The 22480-nt window shown below is 45.2% G+C and overlaps 3 protein-coding genes and 1 long non-coding RNA gene across 15 annotated transcripts; 2 read left to right on the top strand and 2 right to left on the bottom strand.

Moving 5' to 3' along the window:
• Positions 1–263: 263 nt before the first annotated feature.
• ppiaa (peptidylprolyl isomerase Aa (cyclophilin A)) lies at positions 264–5259 on the top strand. The gene is made up of 4 exons (XM_077561299.1): positions 264–433; positions 2718–2837; positions 4023–4195; positions 4900–5259. Exons 1-4 carry the CDS (start codon positions 365–367, stop codon positions 5030–5032), a joined length of 495 nt encoding a protein of 164 aa, XP_077417425.1. The 5' UTR covers positions 264–364; the 3' UTR covers positions 5033–5259.
• Positions 5260–6183: 924 nt separating this feature from the next.
• Positions 6184–15517, top strand: lrrc2 (leucine rich repeat containing 2). Of its 6 annotated transcripts, none has more exons than XM_077561043.1 (10): positions 6184–6442; positions 9657–9795; positions 10176–10282; positions 11282–11376; positions 11656–11812; positions 11996–12156; positions 12999–13144; positions 13211–13363; positions 14595–14761; positions 15202–15517. In XM_077561043.1, exons 2-10 carry the CDS (start codon positions 9668–9670, stop codon positions 15249–15251), a joined length of 1164 nt encoding a protein of 387 aa, XP_077417169.1. In that variant the 5' UTR covers positions 6184–6442; positions 9657–9667; the 3' UTR covers positions 15252–15517. The 6 variants fall into 6 exon arrangements, with proteins under 6 accessions (XP_077417169.1, XP_077417170.1, XP_077417167.1 ...); XM_077561044.1 differs by lacking the exon at positions 6184–6442 and adding an exon at positions 7002–7079 and having other exon boundaries at positions 11996–12132; XM_077561041.1 differs by lacking the exon at positions 6184–6442 and adding an exon at positions 7002–7079.
• LOC144048756 (uncharacterized) lies at positions 7485–10128 on the bottom strand. The gene is made up of 4 exons (XR_013293418.1): positions 9607–10128; positions 8513–8569; positions 8371–8430; positions 7485–8266 (listed from the first exon to the last, which is right to left on the bottom strand). It is a non-coding gene; the product is annotated as an uncharacterized LOC144048756 (long non-coding RNA).
• Positions 15481–22227, bottom strand: LOC144048754 (hippocampus abundant transcript-like protein 1). Of its 7 annotated transcripts, none has more exons than XM_077561033.1 (12): positions 21775–22227; positions 20776–20871; positions 20641–20703; positions 20403–20530; positions 19035–19149; positions 18753–18971; positions 18562–18675; positions 18404–18475; positions 17635–17747; positions 17463–17560; positions 17230–17372; positions 15481–16280 (listed from the first exon to the last, which is right to left on the bottom strand). In XM_077561033.1, the coding sequence occupies exons 1-12, from the start codon at positions 21841–21843 to the stop codon at positions 16047–16049; spliced, it is 1464 nt and encodes a 487-aa protein (XP_077417159.1). In that variant the 5' UTR covers positions 21844–22227; the 3' UTR covers positions 15481–16046. The 7 variants fall into 7 exon arrangements, with proteins under 7 accessions (XP_077417159.1, XP_077417160.1, XP_077417157.1 ...); XM_077561034.1 differs by having other exon boundaries at positions 20776–20868; XM_077561031.1 differs by having other exon boundaries at positions 18753–19149.
• Positions 22228–22480: the final 253 nt, after the last annotated feature.

Below are 22480 nucleotides of genomic sequence, written 5' to 3'. Positions count from 1 at the left end.
TGTCGATCAAGCATGGCGCGCCCTGCTTTGTACGCCAGACTTGCCGTATGAGGGCCAGGGCGGGGCGACGCCAAAGCGAACACGTTGAAAGAGCTCCGCTCAATCGGCCCGTCCTGACACGAAACCAAACGCAAAGTGCACTGTTCAGAAAGCGTGGCTGTGCGAGCGTTTTGCCATTGCGCCTGCTGATTGGCCACGGTCTGCGCCAGTAACATTCGTCGCCGCTCGCCATTGGCCGAATAAAACTATCACCGCCCACTGACGTTTTATATAAACTTTCTCCACGGTCAGCCATCTTTCTCGGTTCGTTGTCATTCATTGCGCCCAGTTGGAAATTGTTCCTCTCGGAAGCCAAGCAGCAGACATGGCCAAACCAAGAGTGTTCTTCGACGTCACCAGCGACGGCACGCCAATGGGCCGCATCGTGATGGAGGTAGGTTAGCCCGCTCTTAGGCGCGGGATGTGGCGAGGCGTTTGGCACGCGCTTCCTTTGTGCGGGCTCTGGACCTCAGCGCCAACGGCCGATCGCGGAAGGCGGTCTGCGACCTCGCGCGGGCACGCGTGCTTTGGTCTTCGCTCAGATCGCTGGTCTCACCCGGGGCGCTTTCTTTGCGTTTTAGCAACATTAGCCTAGCGCGCTCAGCTAAATGAATCATGCGCGCGGCAAAGCTAACGGTTTCTTGCACGCCGTTGCGTGTGCCGTAGCCGTCGACCCCCGCCTTTCAGTTGCGGCCGGACGTTAGCGCGGTCGCCATATTGGAGGAGCTTCCACTGACCCGTAATCCGAAACCAGTGGACGGCGCTTTATTGCAGAGTCAACCGAAACTTGAAAGTAATGACTTTGATTTACACCATAACGTCGTCGTGAAATGCTCAATTGCCCCGAACGAACTTCTCTGGTGTCTCTCTCGCGCATTACTGTGTAAATGTGTGTCTATTACACACTTACATGTTTGAGAAAACTTGCCACCGACATATTGTATATTATTTTCAATTTAATCCAAATTAATTTGGCGAATTAGGAAAACACTTTGTTGGCAGGAGTTTGACGCATTGTGCACATACAGTAAGTACATCGCTATTGGACTTTGTTCGTCCTATAAACATTCACACTAACATTATAGTACAAACAAGAACATTAACGTTGAGGAAGGATTAAAATAATGTAAAAACAAATGTGTGTAAAGTTGCAGACTATTGGTCTAAATATGCCACAGAAAATTGTGTTACGGGAATGCGTGTGCAATAAAAAAAAAATCTCTTTATAAGCCACAAAGTCAGTAAATTCTACTCCCAAAATAGTGATGACCATTTACATAAAAGTGGTTGTCCATTTGAGTGTTTTCCACGTCCAACATGGCGGCGACGTTGGCGTACGTTTGAGACTTGCGTCAGGGCTCTGCGTGTATTTTATTTTATTGGTGGGGGGGGGGTCTGTGTTCCCGCTCTGGCCCGCTGGCGGCTAATGCTAAATGTTAACCGACTGGAGCTAGGCCAGCGCTGTCGCGTGACTCCAACACGCAGCCGTCTTTTGTTAGGCGGCTGCTCGGCTTCTTGAAAAGCAGGCTGGGGGGAAAAAACAACAACAACATACAAACACAAACACAACAAAACCGTCCTTTCGGGCTATCCATTTATTTGACGTGCTTCTTCAGTCATGACTTGGAACAAAGATGTCTCCGCGGCGCCAGTCGGTGGGACTGCGACATTTCAGCCTTCTGGAAACTTCCATGCCGTGGGGAGGGGGAGTGGAAAGGGGGCGGGGGGGGGGGGGGTTTGGGGGCGTATCCGCGTCACCGAAGTCATGACGTGTTTTTCAGACTCTGCTTTCGGTTGCCGCTGGTTCATTTTGAATAAAAAATAAAATTGGATTGTTTGCATTTGAAGACTTAAATGTGATAAGACAATTTCGTACATGTTTTTTTTTTAAGACTAATAATCCAAAACATCAAGAATATAGTTTTCCAAAGTTTAGTGTAGTTAGTTTTTATTAATATATTTTTGAATGTATTTATTTTTTAGAGCTTTTTTATTTTGTTCTATATTAATTTTGTTCTTTTTTTAAATTATTTTTTTATTTTTGCCTTCCAAATAATTTGGGGTCCAAACAGGTTGAGTTTAAAGTGGCTAAAAATGATGCCGGAATTATACGGTTTCCATTATGCAGAACATGCAACTTTTCTTGTTGGCATGCAACTAAAATTTCATTTGTTTTCTCAACTTTTTCTCCCCAGATTTATTCTTGTAATGTGAATGAGAATCTGAAACATAATTTCAAATGTTTGAATTTATAATCTTGTATAATGTTTTTTTTTTTAATGTATAGTGTAAGATTACAATTTAATTATATATATTTTTAACTTGAAAACCTGTGAATGATTTGAGATAATAATAATAATAATAATAATGCAATGAATTTGTATGGCGCTTTTGTGGACACCGAGTGGGACTTGACGATGTCTGCCTGAGTCGCGCATTCACGTTGCGGCGACTGAACTAAGACAAAATGCGGTCGTTTTCCGAGTGTGGCTGCCGTCCTGCAAATCTAGCGGTTGATGTTTAAAATGTCCGCCGAGCAGCTGGACGTGTTTGTCTTCATTTGGTGTCGTGAAACAAAATGATCCACGACGGGAATGAAAAACGCAGCTTGTCCACATCGGTGTTTCTTTCCAAGCGAGTTCCGTCAAGTCAATAGTTTTTGTTTTGTTTGTTTTCAGCTGCGCGCCGACGTGGTCCCCAAGACGGCGGAGAACTTCCGCGCTTTGTGCACCGGCGAGAAAGGTTATGGCTACAAGGGCAGCACCTTCCACCGCGTCATCCCGGACTTCATGTGCCAGGTGAGGAAGCGCCTTTGACTTTTTGGGTGGAACCTTCAGTCGCCACTCTTGGACGTCTGCCTTTCCCGTTTTGGTCAACTTATTTGTCTGGCGGCGGTCAACGCATCTCAATCTCTGTTCTTAACTTCAGCCATTTTGTTTCTTGACAATATTATGTTCCATATATGCAGCCTCACTACTCAAAATGTTGCCTTCTGGTTAATATTGCGTGAGTGAAAGATGACGGCTCAGCTAACAACCAATCACAGCTCGGCTTCAGAAAACGGGTGAGCTGTGATTGGTTGTCGACAACAAGTGGCAAAATGGCCGCCCCCTCTGATGGCTCAAAATGGCTGCATTTTGCTGCTTAACCCAAATTCCACAAAAGTCATGTGAGCTCACGTCGAACATGTCGTCGGCCGATGTTTGCGGTTGGCTTCCATTTTGAAGCGGGCGGACCTGCTGCACGCACAAAACCCTTTCAGACGCCGTTTTTTTGGTCTGGCCAACCTGTCAACCCCCAAAAATCGAAATCAATTAGTCAACAATTATTTTACTGATCAAGTAATCGTCTAGATCAGGGGTGGGCAAACTGGGTCCTGCAGGTTTTGGAGGTTTCTCTGCTGCAAGGCAGCCGATTCCAATCAACAGAATCGATACCGGGCTTATGCAGAACTTGTTGATGAGCGCATCTTAGATCAGCTGTGTTGAAGAAGGGAAACATCCAAAACCTCCCGGACCCAGTTCGCCCACCCCTGGTCTACAGCCATTGTTTCCATTAAAATTGTCCAAATCGTCCCCGTTTCTGTCTTTCAACAGTCGTTTTTCTCAGATTTCCGCAGTCTTGCATGAAAGTAAACTGATATGATCATCTTTGACATTGAATCAAATTAAGACATTTGCAAACATTGCCTTTTATTTAACCGTTTTGTAAAGCACAAATAACCTTCTATTTGATTAATGGATGGAATAATTGATTGTAAAAAAAAAATGGCTGCTGGTGACAGCCCGAAGTTGCCCTTAACAGTCAGAAAACGCCTTCAGACGACCAATCCGCGCCAGATGTGCGACCAATCTGCGCGGATGCAGGCTCATGATGTTTGAGGGCGCTTGCCCGCTACCTGTGAGCAACCCGCACTTACTTTTTAACACCATTTTGTGTGTGTGTGTGTGTGTGTGTGTGTGTGTGTGTGTGTGTGTGGACAGGGCGGAGACTTCACCAACCACAACGGAACCGGAGGAAAGTCCATCTACGGAAACAAGTTTGCCGACGAGAACTTCACCCTGAAGCACACGGGAGCGGGAATCATGTCCATGGCCAACGCCGGCCCCAACACCAACGGCTCGCAGTTCTTCATCTGCACCGCCAAGACCACCTGGTGAGACCCGCCTACTCGCACGCATTCACGCAAGACTCCAAAGTGCCGCTCGCTGCGCCTCAGACTGCGTGAAGATCACAAGTTGCACTTTACACCTTCTTTAGGGTTGCTTTGCAATTTGGTCAAGTTATTCATATTTGGTGGAAAAAGGGGACCTTTCAAATGAATTTGAATTCAGTTTGCGCTTTTGTTTTTCCAAAGTCAAAGCGGAAATGATTCTTAACGTCTCATTTGGCTTGAGAAAACAATCCTCTTTCTTTTTTTGGTCTTACTTTCTGGCATTTTACAAAGCAAATGAAGAAAATCCCCTTTTTGGAATGCAGCCAATTGATTTTGCTTGTTTGTATTTGATTTGTGGGTTAATCAATCAAATAACCGTCGCCTTTTCTTGACACCCGTGTTGAATTGTGGGCTGGAACGAGCAAAATTGTGACGTCCTCTCCAAAAACAGTGCATACAATTACCAAACGGTGCCACAAGATGGCGCCAAAGTCATTTGTTTTCTTTGTTTAGTTGTAAGCAAATAAGCACGCGTTTAAGGAAACTGAAATGTTGTGGATCATCAAATGACGTTCGTGCCTGGCGTGCAAGTTTGTAAGTGCGTTCAACAGGCGAACCTTTTGGGAGTGGCTGGCAGGACGGGGGCGGTCCAAACGGATCCCTGCCTGCCAATCCTAATGTGCGTGCGTGGTGTCGTCCCTCAGGCTGGACGGGAAGCACGTGGTCTTCGGCAGCGTTGTGGAGGGCCTCGACGTGGTCAAGCAAATGGAGAAAAAAGGCTCCAGCAGCGGCAAGACCAGCACCAAGTTGATCATCGCAGACAGCGGCCAGCTCTGAGCGCGCCCACCGAACCCCAACCCGAACCCCAGCCAGCCCCATCCGGTCATTTCACATTCCAGCTGAAGGAACAACTCTTATCCTCATTTTGAAATTTGTTTTTGTAACTATTCCAAACTTGTTGCTGCATTTGTGGCTTTGCCTCTGAAAGTTTGGTTTGCATTTGACGCGCTTAAAACCGGCTTATGTTCATTGACAAGAAAATAAAAGATGGCCTTGATGACTGACTCTATTGACCCGTGCTCTTTTTTTTCTTTTCTTTTCTTTTTTAAAAATACTCTTTTCTTGTAAGACCGCCATCTGCTGGTCAATGTACAGAATAACATGCTATTAACATTTTCATCACTTTCCTCTCAAACTTGCTGTTTTGTTGAGGGGTCATAAATCCACTTGAAAGATTTTGACGCTCAAAAGTATTTTTATATCCATTGTGAAACGTTTTTCGTTGAACTTTCAAAAATTATGACTTGATTGCATAAAAAGAATTTAGAAATGTCTTAAAACTGCAATAATTGTAACGTAATCTCCAATACTAATCCCAAAGTACCTTTTCTCAAATGTGATTTTTTTTTTTTTTTTTTTTTTTGCTCCAATCTGTAAAACGTATTATGCTGTCGTAAGATTTTAACAAAAACAAACTTGAATTTGAGGGGAAATGGCGAACAAGTGGACACAAATTGACCAATAAGAGTTGAGCTGTTGCTCGGTAAAACTACATCCTTAACGGCAATGTACTTTAATACTCGAGATTAATTGTAAATGTATTGTTTGCATTCCAATCAGGTTAGCTTTTATATTCGTGGTGATTCCTTAAATCGTACAATGTTCTTGTCACGCAAAGTACATTTCAGACTTCAATGCTAACAGTTTAGCAACATTACAATGACGTGCGCAACATCAAGCTAATTATGTTCTGACCAGAGCCGTCGGTATGGGCGGGACTTAAATCCGTCACTAAACTGTTTCAAGTAAAGCGTTGGCGTGCCAGCCAACCACATACCTCCTTTCAAGTTTGGTTTTGATTGACAGCTAAAGCTAGCCAATGACAATCGGGAGTGGGGTATCCGGGGAGACGCGCGCTCTGTAGAAGCGCGTCAGACAAATCTACTTCCGGGTTAACGAGCAGCGCGCGCGCCCGCTGTTCCAAGGAGCGAGAATCTTTTTGTGGATTCAAACGAGTGATGCAAACAAAAAACAAACAAAAAGGGATGCTAAGCAACGTATTGTAATGCGAGCCACCAAACGCCAAACCGATCCAGGCTAACACAAGATCGCTGGCAATCCTGAGGAATCCACTGCTGACAACGTTCACGTGTGACTGGCAAACTTCTTTGAATCAGTCAAGCACAAACAACAACTTATATTGGAGCAAAAAAAGTAGTTATCACTAAGCAACAGTTGCAGTACAATGTGAGTTGAATTCAGTTTTTTTTATTGCCAAGTTTGTTCATGTCTAAAACTGCCATTAAGTTCTCATTTAAAAAAAAAAGCACTTTAAGTATCCTTTTGGATTGATATTTTGCTTAATTTTCACTGACCACATATATTGTTATTATCGACATATCTCAACTCAAAAGCACTTAAAGCGGCATACAAAGAGCTGTTCATGGAATAGAAATCAGTCTTGTAGTAGAGACAAGTGAAAGAAAATAACAAAAAAATAAAATTCTATAAATATCTTTAGCGGGTCAGTATTAATTCATATTAACAAATGAATAACACGACATAGGGAAGAGACTAAGTATCAGTCAAATAACACAAAATACAGAAGGCACCATAAAACTCGAAAGAATCAAGATGTCTGGAAAAAATATTGAGACATGACATTTTGTCCATATTGTACATCCCTCATTTCAAAAAGCAAATGAAGGCATGAATTTTGCAGCATTTGACGAGTCATTGTTAGCGTGTTAGCATGTTTGTTGTATGTGGGGGGGGGGGGGGGGGGGGTATCATGTGACAAACACCGCCGCTGCTACAAATAGCTCGGTGACGCACACACCGAGCGTGTGTGTGCGCAGGTTCCGAGAGCAGCAAAGCGTCGGAGGTAAGAAATTGGGACTCAAAATTCAGTCGTCATTTCTTTCTGCCATTGTTTGAGATTTGGATTAATCACTTCTTTGTTTTCCTCTTCACTTTTTTTATCTTCTTCTTCTCAGTTGTCTTTCTCTTTTTTTATCCCTCCTCTTCCACCTTCTGCCTCTTTTTGCTATTTGTTTTCCATGGGGAGAAATTTGTCGTACTATATTCACACAAATCTGCATTTTTCACGCATTTTGCCCTCAAGATTGTTTTTGCCTTGAAGTGGGAAGTCCTCCTCCTCCTCCTCCTTTTCCTTCTGTCTTTAACTCTTTGACTGCCAGACGTTTTCAGAAAAGGGATGCCGTGGGTGCCAGCCGATTTTAAGCATTTTGACTGATCTTTCAAGGTCCATAGAAAATTATGTGTTTGGACTATGGAAACACACATACTACCAAATGAAAGATTGGACTCTCATCTTTCATCAGAAAAAAAAGTTTGTTTCTACCTTATTCCGTTTTTCAGTAATCAACAATAGAAAATGGTTAGTTTCACCTCTGTTTTGAAACAAACGTCTTTTAACGTCTTTGGCACTCCTCCATAGGATTTTACTAAACGTTATTTAACGTTTTTGGCAGTCAAAGAGTTAAGTAGCCCCTTCAGACCTGCATTTTTTCTGCTGGGCAAAATGTGAGTGTGTTTTTTTTTTTTGCTCTGATTTTGACTCTTTTCCCACATAAGAACATGGAAATATTTCTTGGGATTATCTCATGTTTTTAGTTTTTGTAGTGAACGCCAGGATAATTATGGCTGTAACGTGTTAAACTTACAAGCTTATATGCAATATTTTTAACATGAAGATCATGCAAAACAACTTGCGTTTATGATTATGTTATTGATGGAGCGAATTGTCCCCTAAATAGCCCAACCCTAATATGTAGTAATGAGAAAATGAAGCTTCATGAAGCACTGGAATTATATTGTTTTTCTCCTCTGGATGGCCCTTCAGGTTGAAAGATAAATGCAAGGGCAATGGAAATGGATTCTTCTTTAACCCAAAAAGTTCCATCTCGTCTAGATGAGGCAAGAAACATCTCAAGTGCTTCATGAAGCTTCATTTGTCCATCACCAATACAAGATCCTTACAGTGGCAACAATGTTCACTTCATTCTTCTTTTTCTTCTTGTCCGCACTACCAACACTTGACTCTCCACCCTGAAGAGAATTAATGAAAAAAAATTACCAACAGTGTTTATTAAATCACACCTGGTGTGAAAACAATGCATGGACTGGTTTTGAGAATTTGAATCCCTTTGCACCTGAACGTATGTGATGAAAAAGTAGCATTGTGGAGTCAGATGGGAACCAGACAGTTTGACCTGCATTGTATAGCACATAAAAAAAAAATTAAGCACGTCATCACCGGTAGTGCAAAAATCCTACATTGTTGCCAAGACTCACCAGCTTCTCAAAGCGTCCTGGTAATTTACCACCCTGACTGGCACAAACTTGAATGTACTAAAAAATAGGAAGAAAATACATTCATATCAAAATGGCTATAATACGTGTAGATTTGAACTCTAAAAATTCATTTCAAATTAAGATGGGGAAGTGCTGAAGTATCCAAATTGAAAACTTTTTTGAAAATGGGAATTAACTGAGAATTGAGGGTAATTGAGTGGCAATGCATCCAATTGAGCAGTTATATCTGAAGCTTCAAATTTGACTCAACAAAGTCAAGGTACCTCTGCACTAGCCTGAATTCCATGCGTTTATGTTCGGTTCGATGAATGTACGGTGTAATTAAACCTTCTTTTTTTTCTTGCGTCTTGTTTGACGGCACCGTAATGGTTTGTGTGCTCAGTTTGAATTGGATGTTGGAGTTTAAATTAATAATGAAAGCAAAAAAACTAAACAAAACCTTCTTCTTCTAAGGAAAAAAAACAAAACAAAAAACATCTCCTTTTTTTTCTTTGTTGTTCTTCTTTTTCTGACTTAATGATGTTTACAGGAGGAAACTCGTATATTTTTAATGAAAGAATTATAACCGTCATTCAACTTCTTCCAAATCTAATGTTGGGGTTGAAGGAACCGAGAAAAGAAAATGAGGGTCTTCAAAGCAGCGCATACCGTCCGCTTATTATTATTATTATTACTTGTTAAAAAATAGTGAACCCCCCCCCCCCCCCCCCCCCCCCCGGTCTTATACTAACTGCCTGCGAGCATACCGTTTAATTTATACAGTCGTCTGCTGGCGAGATGGGAGGAGCAAGATGGCCGCCCTGTGGCCTCAACGGCTCGCACGGGCGTGTATGTGCTATCGATTCAGATCAGTGCGTGAATTACAGTTGCGTGTTTCCGGACTTGTGTCAAATTCCGATCAACGGAGGCAAACACTGCCCCCTTGTGGACGGAAGAGGGAGTGACTCAAGACTTTCCACTCAAGACTGAATCCCCGAGATTTGTTTTCCATTTTGACCTGCGCATGTGAATATCTTGAAAGCTGTGGCAAGTCATGATAAATGCACAGACAAAATTTAAAAAACCACACACACGCATGAAAATTGAAGATTGTTCTTTCTTCTTCCTGCGGTTCCATTTTCAGGTGCAGTCGAGATGAAGTTTGGCGCGGCCGCTTCTTGCGACGTGTCGGCGTTGCTCAACGTTTGGGAATCCCGCGTCAAGAAGCATCGGCAGCGTCAGAAGAAAGAGCAGGAAAGGAAGGAGAGGAGCGCCCTCCCCACGTCAGATAATCGGCCATATTGGATTTTCAGCTGCTCGCCGTCAAGGGCCCGATTTTGGTGGCTGCCGCAAATCTATGGTGAAGGCGCATGCGCGGGAATGTGTGGCTGGAGTTTGCCGCCTTTTGCTTTTGGGCTGGAGGAGCGCAGGTGGAAATTGTCGTTATGAAACGTACGGCGGTTGGCTCAACTCCAGCAAAAATGGAGACGCGGCGGCTTTTAGGCTGGATGGCGCTCGCTCCGGCACCACCAGGAAGTTGCGGACGTTTTCCCGCCGTGCGCGTCCACCAAAATGGGGCCCCGAGTCTCACTAACGCCAGCCCGAGAAACTCACACAAACGTCTTGTTTTACTTTCGCAAATGCTATTTTTGCGTGCGCGCAGGATCGAGCAACAGTGGCAGTATCGTCTCTACTGCAGGACGCTCAGCACGCAACAACGCAACCTGCTCAATGGATGCCGGCAAAGAGCCACACACGACACACAAGCAGGTACACACACACACGTTGGGTTTACCATCCCAGTGGGGACGTAATGCATTTCCTAACCCTTAACCAATACAACGGATTGCTTAACTCATTAACTGCCATTGACTTTTATAGACGTCAAATATTCATTTGAACTATTTCTATTAGTTTAACATTTTTTTCCCATTTTTGTTAACAAGAGTATGAACACCTAGAATTTTTTATTGTACATTTAGAACAGATATAAAATTTGTAATTAATCGTGAGTTAACTCGTGAAGTCATGCAATTACGATTAAAAATTTTAATCGCCTGACGCTCCTAATTTTTTAATCTTTTCTTTAATCACGTCAGGCGATTACAATTTTTAATTGTAATTAATCGCATGACTTCAATAGTTCTAGAAACTCACGATTAATCACAAATTTTATATCTGTTCTAAATGTACAATTAAAAATTCTAGGTTTTCATACTTTTGTTAACAAAAGTGGAAACAATTTTAAACTAATACAAATAGTTCAAATGAATTTTTGACATCAATAGCCGTCATTGGCAGTGAATGAGTTAACCCCAACCAAAACCCAATTCTAAGCTAAACTTGAAACCAAGTCTTGACCCTCAAAATGAGGTCCGGACCACCAAAATGTCCCCCCAAGGACAGTAAAAACCTGAAATATGGTCGGTCCCGCGCACAGGCCAGTGAAGAGAAAGACAATTCATATGTAGCCACGCCTACAATTTGGAGGCGTGGCCCAGCATATTCCATTCTGACGTAAATATGCAAAACGGTCATCAAAAATGATCTTGTTAGATTTTTAATTTTTTTATTATAGAAATTTCAGTGCAAAAGGAACGCATGCGGATGTCGACTTCATCACATTCTTCTTTGGTTTGAATTCTTCCTAGCAAATCGCGTCCCGTCGCTTGTCAGCTTTTTTTAGAACAACAAAGAAGCCCATTGATTTATTTTGACCACGAAAACGGGACGGCGTGGCAAGCAAAACGTTTGTGGTTTTGTCTTCAGGTGCGCCCCCTGTTGGCGAGGCTCCACAAGAGGACGAGGTTTTGTCCGCCGGCGACGACGACTTGTCCTTCCGTCTGTCCGGCGAGCAGTGGAAGGTGAGCTCAAGGCGACGCTAACGGTTTTGGCTTACGAGTCGAACGGGATCCGAACCGCGTTCACGCGTCATTCGAACGGCAAATACATGAAAGCGGGCCTGCACTTCAATTTAGCCCGGCTGATTCATCGATCATTAATCGGTCTTAATTCATTCTGCAAGTTTGTGTTTTGACTTTTGAAGTCTAATTGTGTCTGTCAACATGAAAAACCAAAAGTTGTGAGGTTGGCGTGAAGTAAGGCCAGGCGGCCGTAACGTCCATCCGTCCGTCCTCCCTCAGGATTTCCCCAAGGATCTGGAGTGGAAGACGTTTTTGCTGGAGTGGCACGTGAGCGCCACCAAAATCCAGAAGCTTCCCGACTATTTGGCCTCCTTCAGCCTGCTGCGGGTTTTGGAGCTGGCCAAGAACAAACTGACCCGGCTGACAGCAGACATCGGTGAGCACCGCCCGTCACGTCTCGTCACGTCTCGTCACGTCCCGTCACGTCACGTCACGTCTCGTCACGTCTCGTCACGTCTCGTCCCGCCGCCTCCCGTCACGTCACGTCTCGTCACGTCTCGTCACGTCTCGTCCCGCCGCCTCCCGTCACGTCACGTCTCAAATTGGCGTTCTTGGCCAGGAAAACTGCACCAGCTGCGGCAGCTCAACATCAGCTACAACCGACTGTCGTGCGTTCCCGCCCAGCTCGGGATGTGCCGCAAGCTGGAACGGCTGCAAGTCGCCGGAAATCGCAACCTCTCCGAGCTGCCTTTCGAGGTCGCGCACGTTCCTGCTCGTTGCGTGCGTTAGCATCTGTTAGCATGTGTTTTGCGGTGGAAAAATGTTGGCCCATTAGCATGTGTTAGCATCATTTAGCATGTGTTACTATTTCATGCACGTTATGCATATGTGCTGCGTTGAGCAAAAAAGATAACTAGTTGGTTTTATTAGCACGTGTTAGCATCTGTTAGCATGTGTTTTGCGGTGGAAACGGACTAATTAGCACGTGTCAGCATATTTTGTGGCCTGCCTGATTAGGATGTGTTAGCATGTTTTAGCATATGTGCTGTGATGGAAACAACAATCCTGCTCGTTGGTCTCATTAACGTGTTTTGCGGCGGAAGCGAGCACACAACATTCTGACTTGTCAACTTAAGGTAGCACGTGTTAGCGACGTCTCATAATAGAATAGGCGTTGCGATGAAAACAAAACATTCCTACTCATTGGTCTTATTAGCATGTGTTATCATCTCACATGTTAGCATACGTGTAGGTGAAAACAAACAAACCATATGTTGGCGTCCAAGCATGTGTTTTGCGGTGGAAACGTTGGCCTCATTAGCATGTGTTAGCATGTATTTTATGGTGGAAACATGTTAGGCTGCCTAATTTCCACGTGTTAGCATAAGTTAGCATGTGCTAGTACGTGTGCTGTGGCGAAAACAAACAACAACCCTGCTTGTTAGCTTCATTAGCATGTCCGCTTTAGGTAGCATGCGTTAGCGTCTCGTAGAATAGAACTGGTGTTGTGATGTGTGGTCTCATTAGCATGTGTTAACATCTCACATGTTAGCATATGTGCTGTGAAAGCATGCGTTAGCATTAGCATGAGATGACGGCTGACGTGCTTTTGTGTTTGTCAGCTGAGCTCTCTGAAGCGTCTGGCTCACCTGGACATAGCGGAGAACAGGTTTGCGTCGATCCCCGTGTGCGCTCTCAGGATGAGCGCGTTGCGGCTGCTCGACCTCAGCCACAATCGACTCAGCGACCTGCCGCAGGACATGGACAGGTGCGTGCGCGTTCGCGTGTGCGTTCGCGTTCGCGTGTGCGCGCGTTACCTTTGTGTGTTTGTCAGGTTGACTGAGCTGGTGACGTTGTTGGTGCACAAGAACCGTCTTTCGTACCTTCCCGACTGCCTCACCAACATCGCCTCGCTCCAAATGATCGTCGTCAGCGGCGACCACCTCGTTTGTGTACCCACGAAACTCTGCAGCAACCCCAGCATCAAGTACGTGCACGCGCCCCCACCAGGGTTGTTTGAATAGTTTGGGGATTTTTCATTACACTTTTGATTTTGTTTTGAAGTTTGTTAATTAAATAAAAAAGAACAGTGTAGTACTTTGCATTTATTGTAACTATTTTTGTTCCTGTTCAAAGGAAAAAAACGCAAAGCGTTACATGCAGAGGCCTACGTAGTTTTTGCTTGGGGCCCCTCAAGGGGGGCCACTCAAAGATGGTCAGAAGAAGCATCAAAGTAATAACGGCCATTAGGACAGAATATCGATTGACAATATAATAAAATCACGTCGTGTGGGTCACTCAAGTTGCTTCCTTCCGAGACTCCGTACGAGGATCCTGGCGTAAAACACGCACTGATAAAAGTGTTTTCAGTCCAAAAACAAGACAAGTTGTTAGTACGAGCGGCAACGAAAGATGGCTGCCCTCGGGCTTAAATTGTCAGTCCATGCGTGTTGACGTCGGCGCTCCCAGGCAGCTTCACAACCTTCCTGAATACATTTCCGCATACGATACGCGAGCTACGCCGTTTGGACTCGACAGCGCCCGCCTTCTTTTTCGTTCCTTTCCCACAGCAATCAGGCCATTTCCAAGTTATGTCAAGTTGTCGTCGTCGTTTACCTCCAGCGACGGACGTCCGCCAGCCGCTCGGCTCGTCGTCAGGCGCGTCACATTTGCGTAGCTTGAATTGGCGCCGCTCTGCCGTCCGCCAGCAATCAATGTCCGTGCGGAAACACCAAATATGGGTTCCGGCGGCTTTCGGGCCGCGCAAATGTGTTTTCTTTTTTTTTTTTTTCTGTACAAAGTATTTTGATGTAAATGTGGACGTTAACGGGGAAATCTGAAGTGGAAATTTGGGTTACACCGCCAGCGTAAGAACGGAATTCAGCCGCTACTTGAGGACTGCCTGGCGCGTGTACTCAGGATTTGCCCAAGATGTCAACAAACGACTTTCACTCTAATTGTCATTTTAGTTAACTCGTTTTGTAAACATAAAATGTAGTTCCAGTTACTTTTTTTTAAAGCATTGTTTTTATTTTATTTCGTTCACAAAAATCTATTCTCAATCTTAGTTTATTTCATATCCTTGTTAAATACATGCGCACACACACAACACACACACGAACATGACATGAACATATATACGCACGCTAAACGTACACGCTGTGCAGTACGCACGCTGCACGGGAAGTGACGTGCGTGCGTGTGCGTTCCTGTTTGAGGTTCATCCGCCTGTACGACAATCAAGCCAAGGAAAAGACAACGGACGTCCCGAGGACGACAAGACGAGGACGGGAAGACGAAGATGACGAAGATGACGAAGACGAGCCCAAGGATGGCAGGGACAAAGAATTCATGGACGCTTACGTCAGCACGCTCAAGGACAGAGGTCAGAGGTCACGCGGGTGTCTGCCAAACAGCGACTTTGATTTCAAGTGTACATTTTCATGTTTGTCTTCGTGAGTCACTTTTATTTTGAAGAGGTGACTTTTCTGACACGTCATTGAGACAACTTTCATTTTGAAGTGTTAAATTTTATTTTGACATTACTTTGAACACTTCAAAATAAAAGTCAACTTAATTGTACTTTTTAAAAATAACTTCACAGTTCAGTCAACCTACTACTTCAAAATAAAACTTGACTTTACACTTCAAAATGAGTCGTCTAAATATCACGCTGCAAAATAAGTGCAGACTTCAAAATAAAACTTATTTTGAAGTGTTTTGAAGTTTAGCCTTCAAAATCAAATTCATTTCAATGACCTTTCCAAATAACAGACCAATTAAAATGCTGTTTTTGTGCCCCCCCCCCCCCCCCCAAAAAAAAAGAGGACATGCCCTTCTCCACCACCAAGGTGACCATTTCCTGCCTGCTGTGACCCCGCCCACCAGGAAGCACCCTCGCTAGCATGCTAATGCTAACCTAGAATTGGATCGCTTTGCCATCCACCCTGATGACATCAGTATTATTTTATCTTTTTTTTTTTTTTACATTAGGTGGGAATCTCTTCATCTTTTATTTGGAAAAAAACAAAAAGCAAATGTGATTTCCAAGGTTTGCTGCTGAAAATGTCCCGTTTGTAAATGAGTGCAGCTCATAAACGAGTGTTCAAATAAGAGCAATAAAATGTTTATTCTTGTGCTACTTCTTTGATTTCAAATGATATCGTTGATCGTTGATCATGAAAAAAAAAAAAACAACTTTCTAATTCATCCGTTCAACGTCAGACCACATACAAAGTAAAGACCAGTCGCCAATGTCAAGTGCACATACAGACAAACAATGGACTGGTCGCCAATAAAAGTAGGACTTTGGGATTAGAAGCATCTTTTACTAAAGGTTCAAAACATTTGATGACATCATCACAACAATGGCGCCTGTCATGTGACCAGCGTCTCTCTCTCTTTTCTTCCGCTTCGTCATCTTTGTTTACTTCAAAACGCACCATCGGAACGGGAAATCCCTCCGGCGGGTTCTTCCGACTTCAAACTCACCAACACTCGCGTGACGTTTCCAAGGAAACAGGAAGCTGCCGTCGCCGATGGTGACGGCAATGCTTGGACCTCTCAGATATGTTAAAAGAAAACCAAAAAAAGTCTACGAGAACAAATGGCACATTTCGTCAGCTGCCGACGGGTCTCCCAAGCGCCGCTGGCCGAGGGCGACCCGTCAATCACAAGCTGCTGTCCTGTAAGAGCGGCTGGATGTCCTCGGCGTCGCTGGTGGGCGTGGCCAGGGGCCCGTCGTCCTGAGCGGGCGCCGCGCCCGCGCCGCCGGACTTCCTGTCCAAGCACGTCGTGACGGCGGCGGCGGGCGGCGGCTTCTCGGTGATGAAGGCGGCCACCATCAGCGCCAAAAGCACGGCGCAGGCGCCAAACAAGAAGGGGGGGCCCGGAACGCTCCACTTCTGCGGACGCACCGAAATAAAAACATTTAAATAATATAATGCTGGCATTTCTTCTTGCTTCAAATAAGTGCTGTCACGATCAAACCTTTTTAGAATCCATTCATCGATTACGGAAGCGTCTTGCATTCACTTGGAACAAGAAAAATCGCATTATTGGGGGGGGGCTTGGTTTGCGGTTTTTTATTTGTATTTTCCGTTTGTCTCAACATTTTTGTCGGAGTCATTTTTCCTTCCACGTTTTAAAAAATAATTATTTTTTCTATTTTCGGAATATTTATTTTTAACTGCGAGTCTGCAACAAATCACTTGGAGTTCAGAGGTTTAAAAAAAAAAAAGTCAACTGAAACACCAGCTTTTTTTAAAAATATTTTTTTGAAAAACAAAAATAAAACAAAGCTCCTCCAAAAAATGAGTCAGAAAACGACTTAATTGCATTCTTTTTAATTTTGCATTAAAGCTATTACAAAAGCATTTTTTCCTGATGACTGTTTATTAAGCACTGATTGGTTTAGATTTCGTCAGTGGAAAAAAAAAAGGGGTGGGGGGGGGTTGATGTTGCAATAAGTTAACGGTTCGGTCATTGCTTTCTAAAGTAAAAACCGATGTTTGCAACGGTCTTATTTGAATTAAACACAGAAGACAATCAGTCTTCTTTCATGAAGGACTACAGAAATCAGTAAGCAAAAGCGGAGTATTTGGACAATTTCCAATTTAAAAGACGGCTCCAAACGATGACTCGATTATTAAAAAGCTGAGCAAAACTTGATTAACTTTGACAGCTCTACTTTCTTTTGTCCAATCGGATTTCAGCCTCTACGTGTTGCCGTGTCAATCCCAATCGGGACAATTTCATCAGCCAATCGCATTTCAAATTTCTTGTCACTCCATGATGTCAGCATTTTTCCGTCCTCTGATTGGTTGAAGTATGCCAGCGTGTGCGCGTGCGTACCTTAATGTGTTGCGTGTCGCGTCCTTCTGCCGTCTGGACGTCGTCGAGTTCCACGTTGAAGAGAAAGAAGATGAAACCGAAGAGCGCCGGACCCAAACCGTTGCACAGGCCCCGGATGCCCGTGATCATGCCTTGGACCACGCCTGCGCACGCACGCACACACAAAGAGTTACCAACACGCACGCGGAGGCCATCCACCAATAACCCCCCCGCTTTGCCCCCCCCTCGGGGACCTTGCTGATCCGGGGCGGCGCTGTGCGAAACCAACGCCGAGACGGCCGGGAAGGTGATGGAGGACATGGCGGCCACCGTGCCCGCCGCCCACATCATCCTGGAAGGTGAAAGACGGGCACGGTTACCACGGCAACGTGACAACAACTGTGACCCCCCCCCCGGACCGCTCACCAGGGCTCGGAGCCGAAGGCGTACCAGGCCAGCTGCAGGAGCTGGAAGGTGAGACCCAGCAGGACCGTCTTCTTGTTGCCCAGCGTCCGCATCAGGACGCTCAGCAGGAGCGTCTGACACGCGCGGCGACGACGACGACGACGACGACGACGACGACGACGACGACGACAACAACAACAAGATTTACAACTCGTGCTGGCTTATATTGAAAAAAAAAAAATCAAATCCATATTCCTTTTCATAGCCCAATATCCATTCATAAAAACCATGAACCGATACTTCGTCCCTTCTCGCGTCACGTGGGAATTGATTTGACAAAAAAGTCCATTTATTGACATAGTGCTGTGGTTGAAATCCATTTCAATGATTATTTATTGTTTTCAGGTCAATAAAACATACGTCATTCATGTAACTGCATCGGAATCCATTTTCAATGTAAATATTCACGGGGGGGGGTCATACTAATGCACAAAGTAAGAGCAAGAAGTTTCTACTATTTACAGCAGGGGTGCTCAAGTCGGGTCCTCGACATCCCCTATCCTGCCCGTTTTCCATGTCTCCCTCATGCAGCACAGCTGAATTGTATGATCAGCTCATCATCGAGCTTTGCAGAAGCCTGAGAACGATCCTGATTATCAATCAGGTGTGTTAGCGGAATGAAACGTGGAGGCTGGAGAGGGGCTCCCCAGGACCCGACTTGAGCACCCCTGATTTACAGCAACGCTACTTCTGACAATGTCAAAATGCACGCACGCACGCACGCACACACCTGTGCAATGATGGACAGGATGCCCACCATGGCGATGAAGGCGGCGATGGTGGCGGGAGAAAAGTCAATCACCTGAAAGACAACAAGGTGTGTACTTGTGGTTGGCGTGTGCGTGCGTGCGTGCGTGCGTGCGTGCGTGCGTGCGTGCGTGCTGTCACCTGTCTGAGGTAGAGGAAGAAGCTGGAGTACTGTCCCGCCTCCGGCAGGTACGACAGGAAGACGGTGACGCAGATGAGCATGACGGTGGAGTCTTTGCCCACGCGGCGCAGCGACTGCACCCGAGAAGAAGCACAACGCGCGCCGGCCATCAAAGTTGCGCAAGCCCCGCCCCCCGCCCCGCCCCACTCACGGCAAAGGGGTCCGCCTGCTCCCAGGAGAAGGGGGGGCCGCAGGTGCTCGGCCGCATCTTGTCGGCCAGCGACTCGGGCACGGCGAAGAAGACGAAGGCGATGTCGGCCACCGCGATGACGGTGGCCAGCAGGACCACCAGGCTGTCGCCGTAGCGCGCCGACAGGTACGCGCCGATGGCGGGGCTCGTCACCAGGCTGGCGGCGAAGGTGGCCGAAACCTGAGGACAGACGGAGGGAGGACGCGCGTGGGTGGCCCAAAGCGCGGCGAGGCGGCGCCTTACCAGGCCGTACGCCGTGCTCCTGCGATGCTCGTCCGTGATGTCGGCCACGTAAGCGAAGACCACCGAGAAGGTCACGGCGAAGACGCCCGAAACGGCGATCAGGGCAAAGTACCACCTGCCGCGGGAAAAACACCGCAGCCGCGTTGGCACCTTTGTTGGATCGTGCTCGTTACAACGGAAACAGCGCGCGTTTGGGTTTGAGATCGCGTCCTTGCAGAAGTGTGCACACCCTTTAACCACTACAATATGGCGACCAATCCCATTTTCAATGGAAAGAAAATAGGAATCAGCATTCATTTGCCAATCATCACAATTAGGACCAGCGACCGGAAAATGTTTCAACCTTTTTGTTGAAACACTAATTTAACAAAAAACTTATTTTCAAATAAAAATAGAACAACTCCAAATGAGTATTTTGTTTATGATGATGCTAACGTTGTCATTGTTGAGTGTAATAATTAAAATTGTAATTGAATTGCACAGCAATAATTCAAAGTGCCTCTGACTAACTCCAAATGAAGTTCAGCTGTTCTAGGAGGCTTTTCACGACTTTTCTTGTTGTTGTTGCTTTTCTACCATTGGCTTCATCGACCCATCTTTTTTTTTTTTTTTCACACGTACGTGTACAAGTTTGGAAGACTTTGGGATTTACTGGTACGTGTAACTGTTAGGGTGGGCGGGGTTTAAAAAAATGGAATAGTCCATATCAAATCAATGTTCCTTTTTGAACCTGATATTGATTCATAAAACATTGAATTGATTATTTTAATATCTATTTTTCCAATCAATTCATAAGAAAATTGAATTTTAAAGGCTATTTTTTGTATCTTACTTTTCTTTTGTTTTTAATTTACTGTTCACGTGAATGTATTTCCGTACATTTAAGAAAATTCACAATCTTTTTCCTTCGAGCGTTCCCTCGTTAATCGTAAGTGTTACGTTCCAAAAACTACCAGCGAGAACAAAAATCGGTGTTCATTTTCCTCCAGTTAATTGTATCGATTTTTTTCATTTATTATAAACGTTTTTTTTGTTTTGGTATGATTTTTAGTTTATGACGAATGCTTTTCCATTCATTGTTTATGTTCTTTTTTCATTTAGTCATTTGTTTTCATTAAAAGTATGTTTTTTTTTTTTAAATATTTTTCATTTATTCTAAATATTTTTTGGTTGATTCTTTTTTTCATTTATTATGAATGTTCTTTCTTCCTTTTTGAGTGCAGCTGCGGATCAAAATTCCAAGCACACGTTTGTTTTTGTTCCTTTTGGCTCAGACGGCCACGTGACGCTCGCGTGACGCTCGCGTGACGCTCGCTCATGTGAGCGTCACGTGACGCTCAGCGGACAAAAAGGCGAGCGCGAGCTGACCAGGGGCTGATCCTCATGAAGGGGATGGGCGCGCACGTGAAGAAGACCGTCATCAGGAGGAAAGACTTGCGGCCCCAGATGTCGGACAGGGCGCCGATCACAGGAGCCGACAGGAACGACAGGAAGCCCTGAACACAAACACGCATGCCACCATTTTGATTGGATTTTGCCACCAAAAAAGCATTTCCGACTTCCGTCGGCGCCATTCGGTTGCTTTGAAGCGGGACACGCGACCCACCTTGACGCCTTGCACCAGCCCGTTCATGAGGAACGTGTGCTGCGGGAACGTTTCGTGAAGAACCTGAAAGAAGAGCGTCACGCTTTAGTTAGCGCCGTAGCCTCGACGAGCTAACGCCGCCGCCGCATCTCTCACGGTTAGCATGGGCGTGGTCAGCAGCCCCCAAGCGAAGAATTCCAGGAAGATGACGACGACGGCGTGCGTCACCCTGGCTCGGCCTCGCGGCTGCTGCTGCCGGGGAAACGATAAGCGGTCACCGTTTGAGATGATCAATGACATCATCGCAAATTAAGACGGAACCCAAACGGTGAAGTAACACGTCATGTAAAGTGGCCCGGGCATGATCGCAAATAGCAAAAGTCTGTGAATAATCAGTGCTCAATATACTTGCCTTTTTATTTCTTTTTTGCCTCCCCTAAAAAGTATGACTTCCATAGTGGATATTTTGCCGGCAACTCTCCTGCCGGCGCCATTTACAAATTCTGCACTTGTGAAAGTGGACCAGCTTGTGCTGTCGCTGGTTTGAGCCGTCACACGAATGTTCTTGGTCACAAGGTTGATTCCCGCTCTGTAGTTTTGGTTTTGTTGTGTTTTTTTTTTTTTACAATTTCTTGCAGCCAATCAGAGTTGTAAACAAGCTGTTTTGTTTCAAGTGTTTATTGAAGAATGAAACAGTTATTAAACTTTCACATTCAAAAAAATAAAAGATCATGCTGCGTTTGAAAGGACGCAAAATGTGTCCTACTACCTGATAACCCTGCCCTGAAGATTATAGTTAGGTTAGTAATCCCGAAAACAGACAAATGAAAGTTTAGTGAAAACACAAGGGCTCGACCAATCAGAGCCGTTCACGGCAAAATAGCGCTAGCCGGTCACGGCAACATTTTCATTGTCCATGAATAAGCATGAGATTGGTTGACAACAAAAGCAGGAAGTGATCTGAACAGCTCGTTTGTTTACATTGCTCAATGTATCAAAGATGCTCGCAGCTCGTCATTTGTCACGAAGTCAGCACACCAAAGAGAGAAAAACTTGAAAGGGATCTTGCTTCATTAGCCGCCATTGTTTCTGGCGCCCGAGGATGGCTAACGTTAGCCGTTAGTTAGCCGCCGACGCGGAGCTAAAAGGGCTTACCGAGCTCCGGACCAGCATGATGTCGATATCGTCGGCCTCGTCGCCAGCGGCCTTCGCCCCCGCGATCATCTCACATGTTCGAGCATCGCCGCCTCGGGATGTCTGCGTCTCTTCCGGCGTGTTTGTCGCCTCGTCCCAACTTTGGTGTGCAGCTACGTCGTCAACAGCTGGCCCGATTGACACATTGGAACGTCACTTTAGTGCACTCGGGCTGCCCGGAAGTGCGGTGCCAGTTGCCGCACGAGACTCGGCTCGAGTTAATCACGGGTTGCCCGAGTCGGTAACAGACAGTCACGACAGACTTTGTGTTTGTTAACGTTAACAACGCAAGGCAACGTTCTCTCTTGCGCCAGTCAGCCAGATGTTATCCCGTCGTGTCATCGCGAGCGACAAAACAAACACACGTTCCGCAAGCGGCGACAGCGCACCTTATGGTCATCTTCCGCTTTTTCTTCTTCTTCTTTTTCGGAATACTCCAAACTTGTGGCGCATTGCTGCCCCCTTTAGAATGTTTTGTCTTATTGCAACCTCAAGTGCCGCCGCCTCCTTCTTCTTCTTGCATTTATTTATGTATTTATTTATTAAGCATTATAAGCTAAGGTAAACTTTCACCATCTTGCGTTGGTACTGGAGAATGCACGCAGACTGTACATTCTACATTACTGTACATTGTAGCATTAAAATGGATTTTACTGTACATGTACAA

Source organism: Vanacampus margaritifer, chromosome 3 (assembly GCF_051991255.1).
Source record: "Vanacampus margaritifer isolate UIUO_Vmar chromosome 3, RoL_Vmar_1.0, whole genome shotgun sequence".
Taxonomy (NCBI): domain Eukaryota; kingdom Metazoa; phylum Chordata; class Actinopteri; order Syngnathiformes; family Syngnathidae; genus Vanacampus; species Vanacampus margaritifer.
The sequence above is the reverse complement of the archived record's forward strand: the minus strand, read 5'-3'. Positions and strand labels throughout refer to the sequence as shown.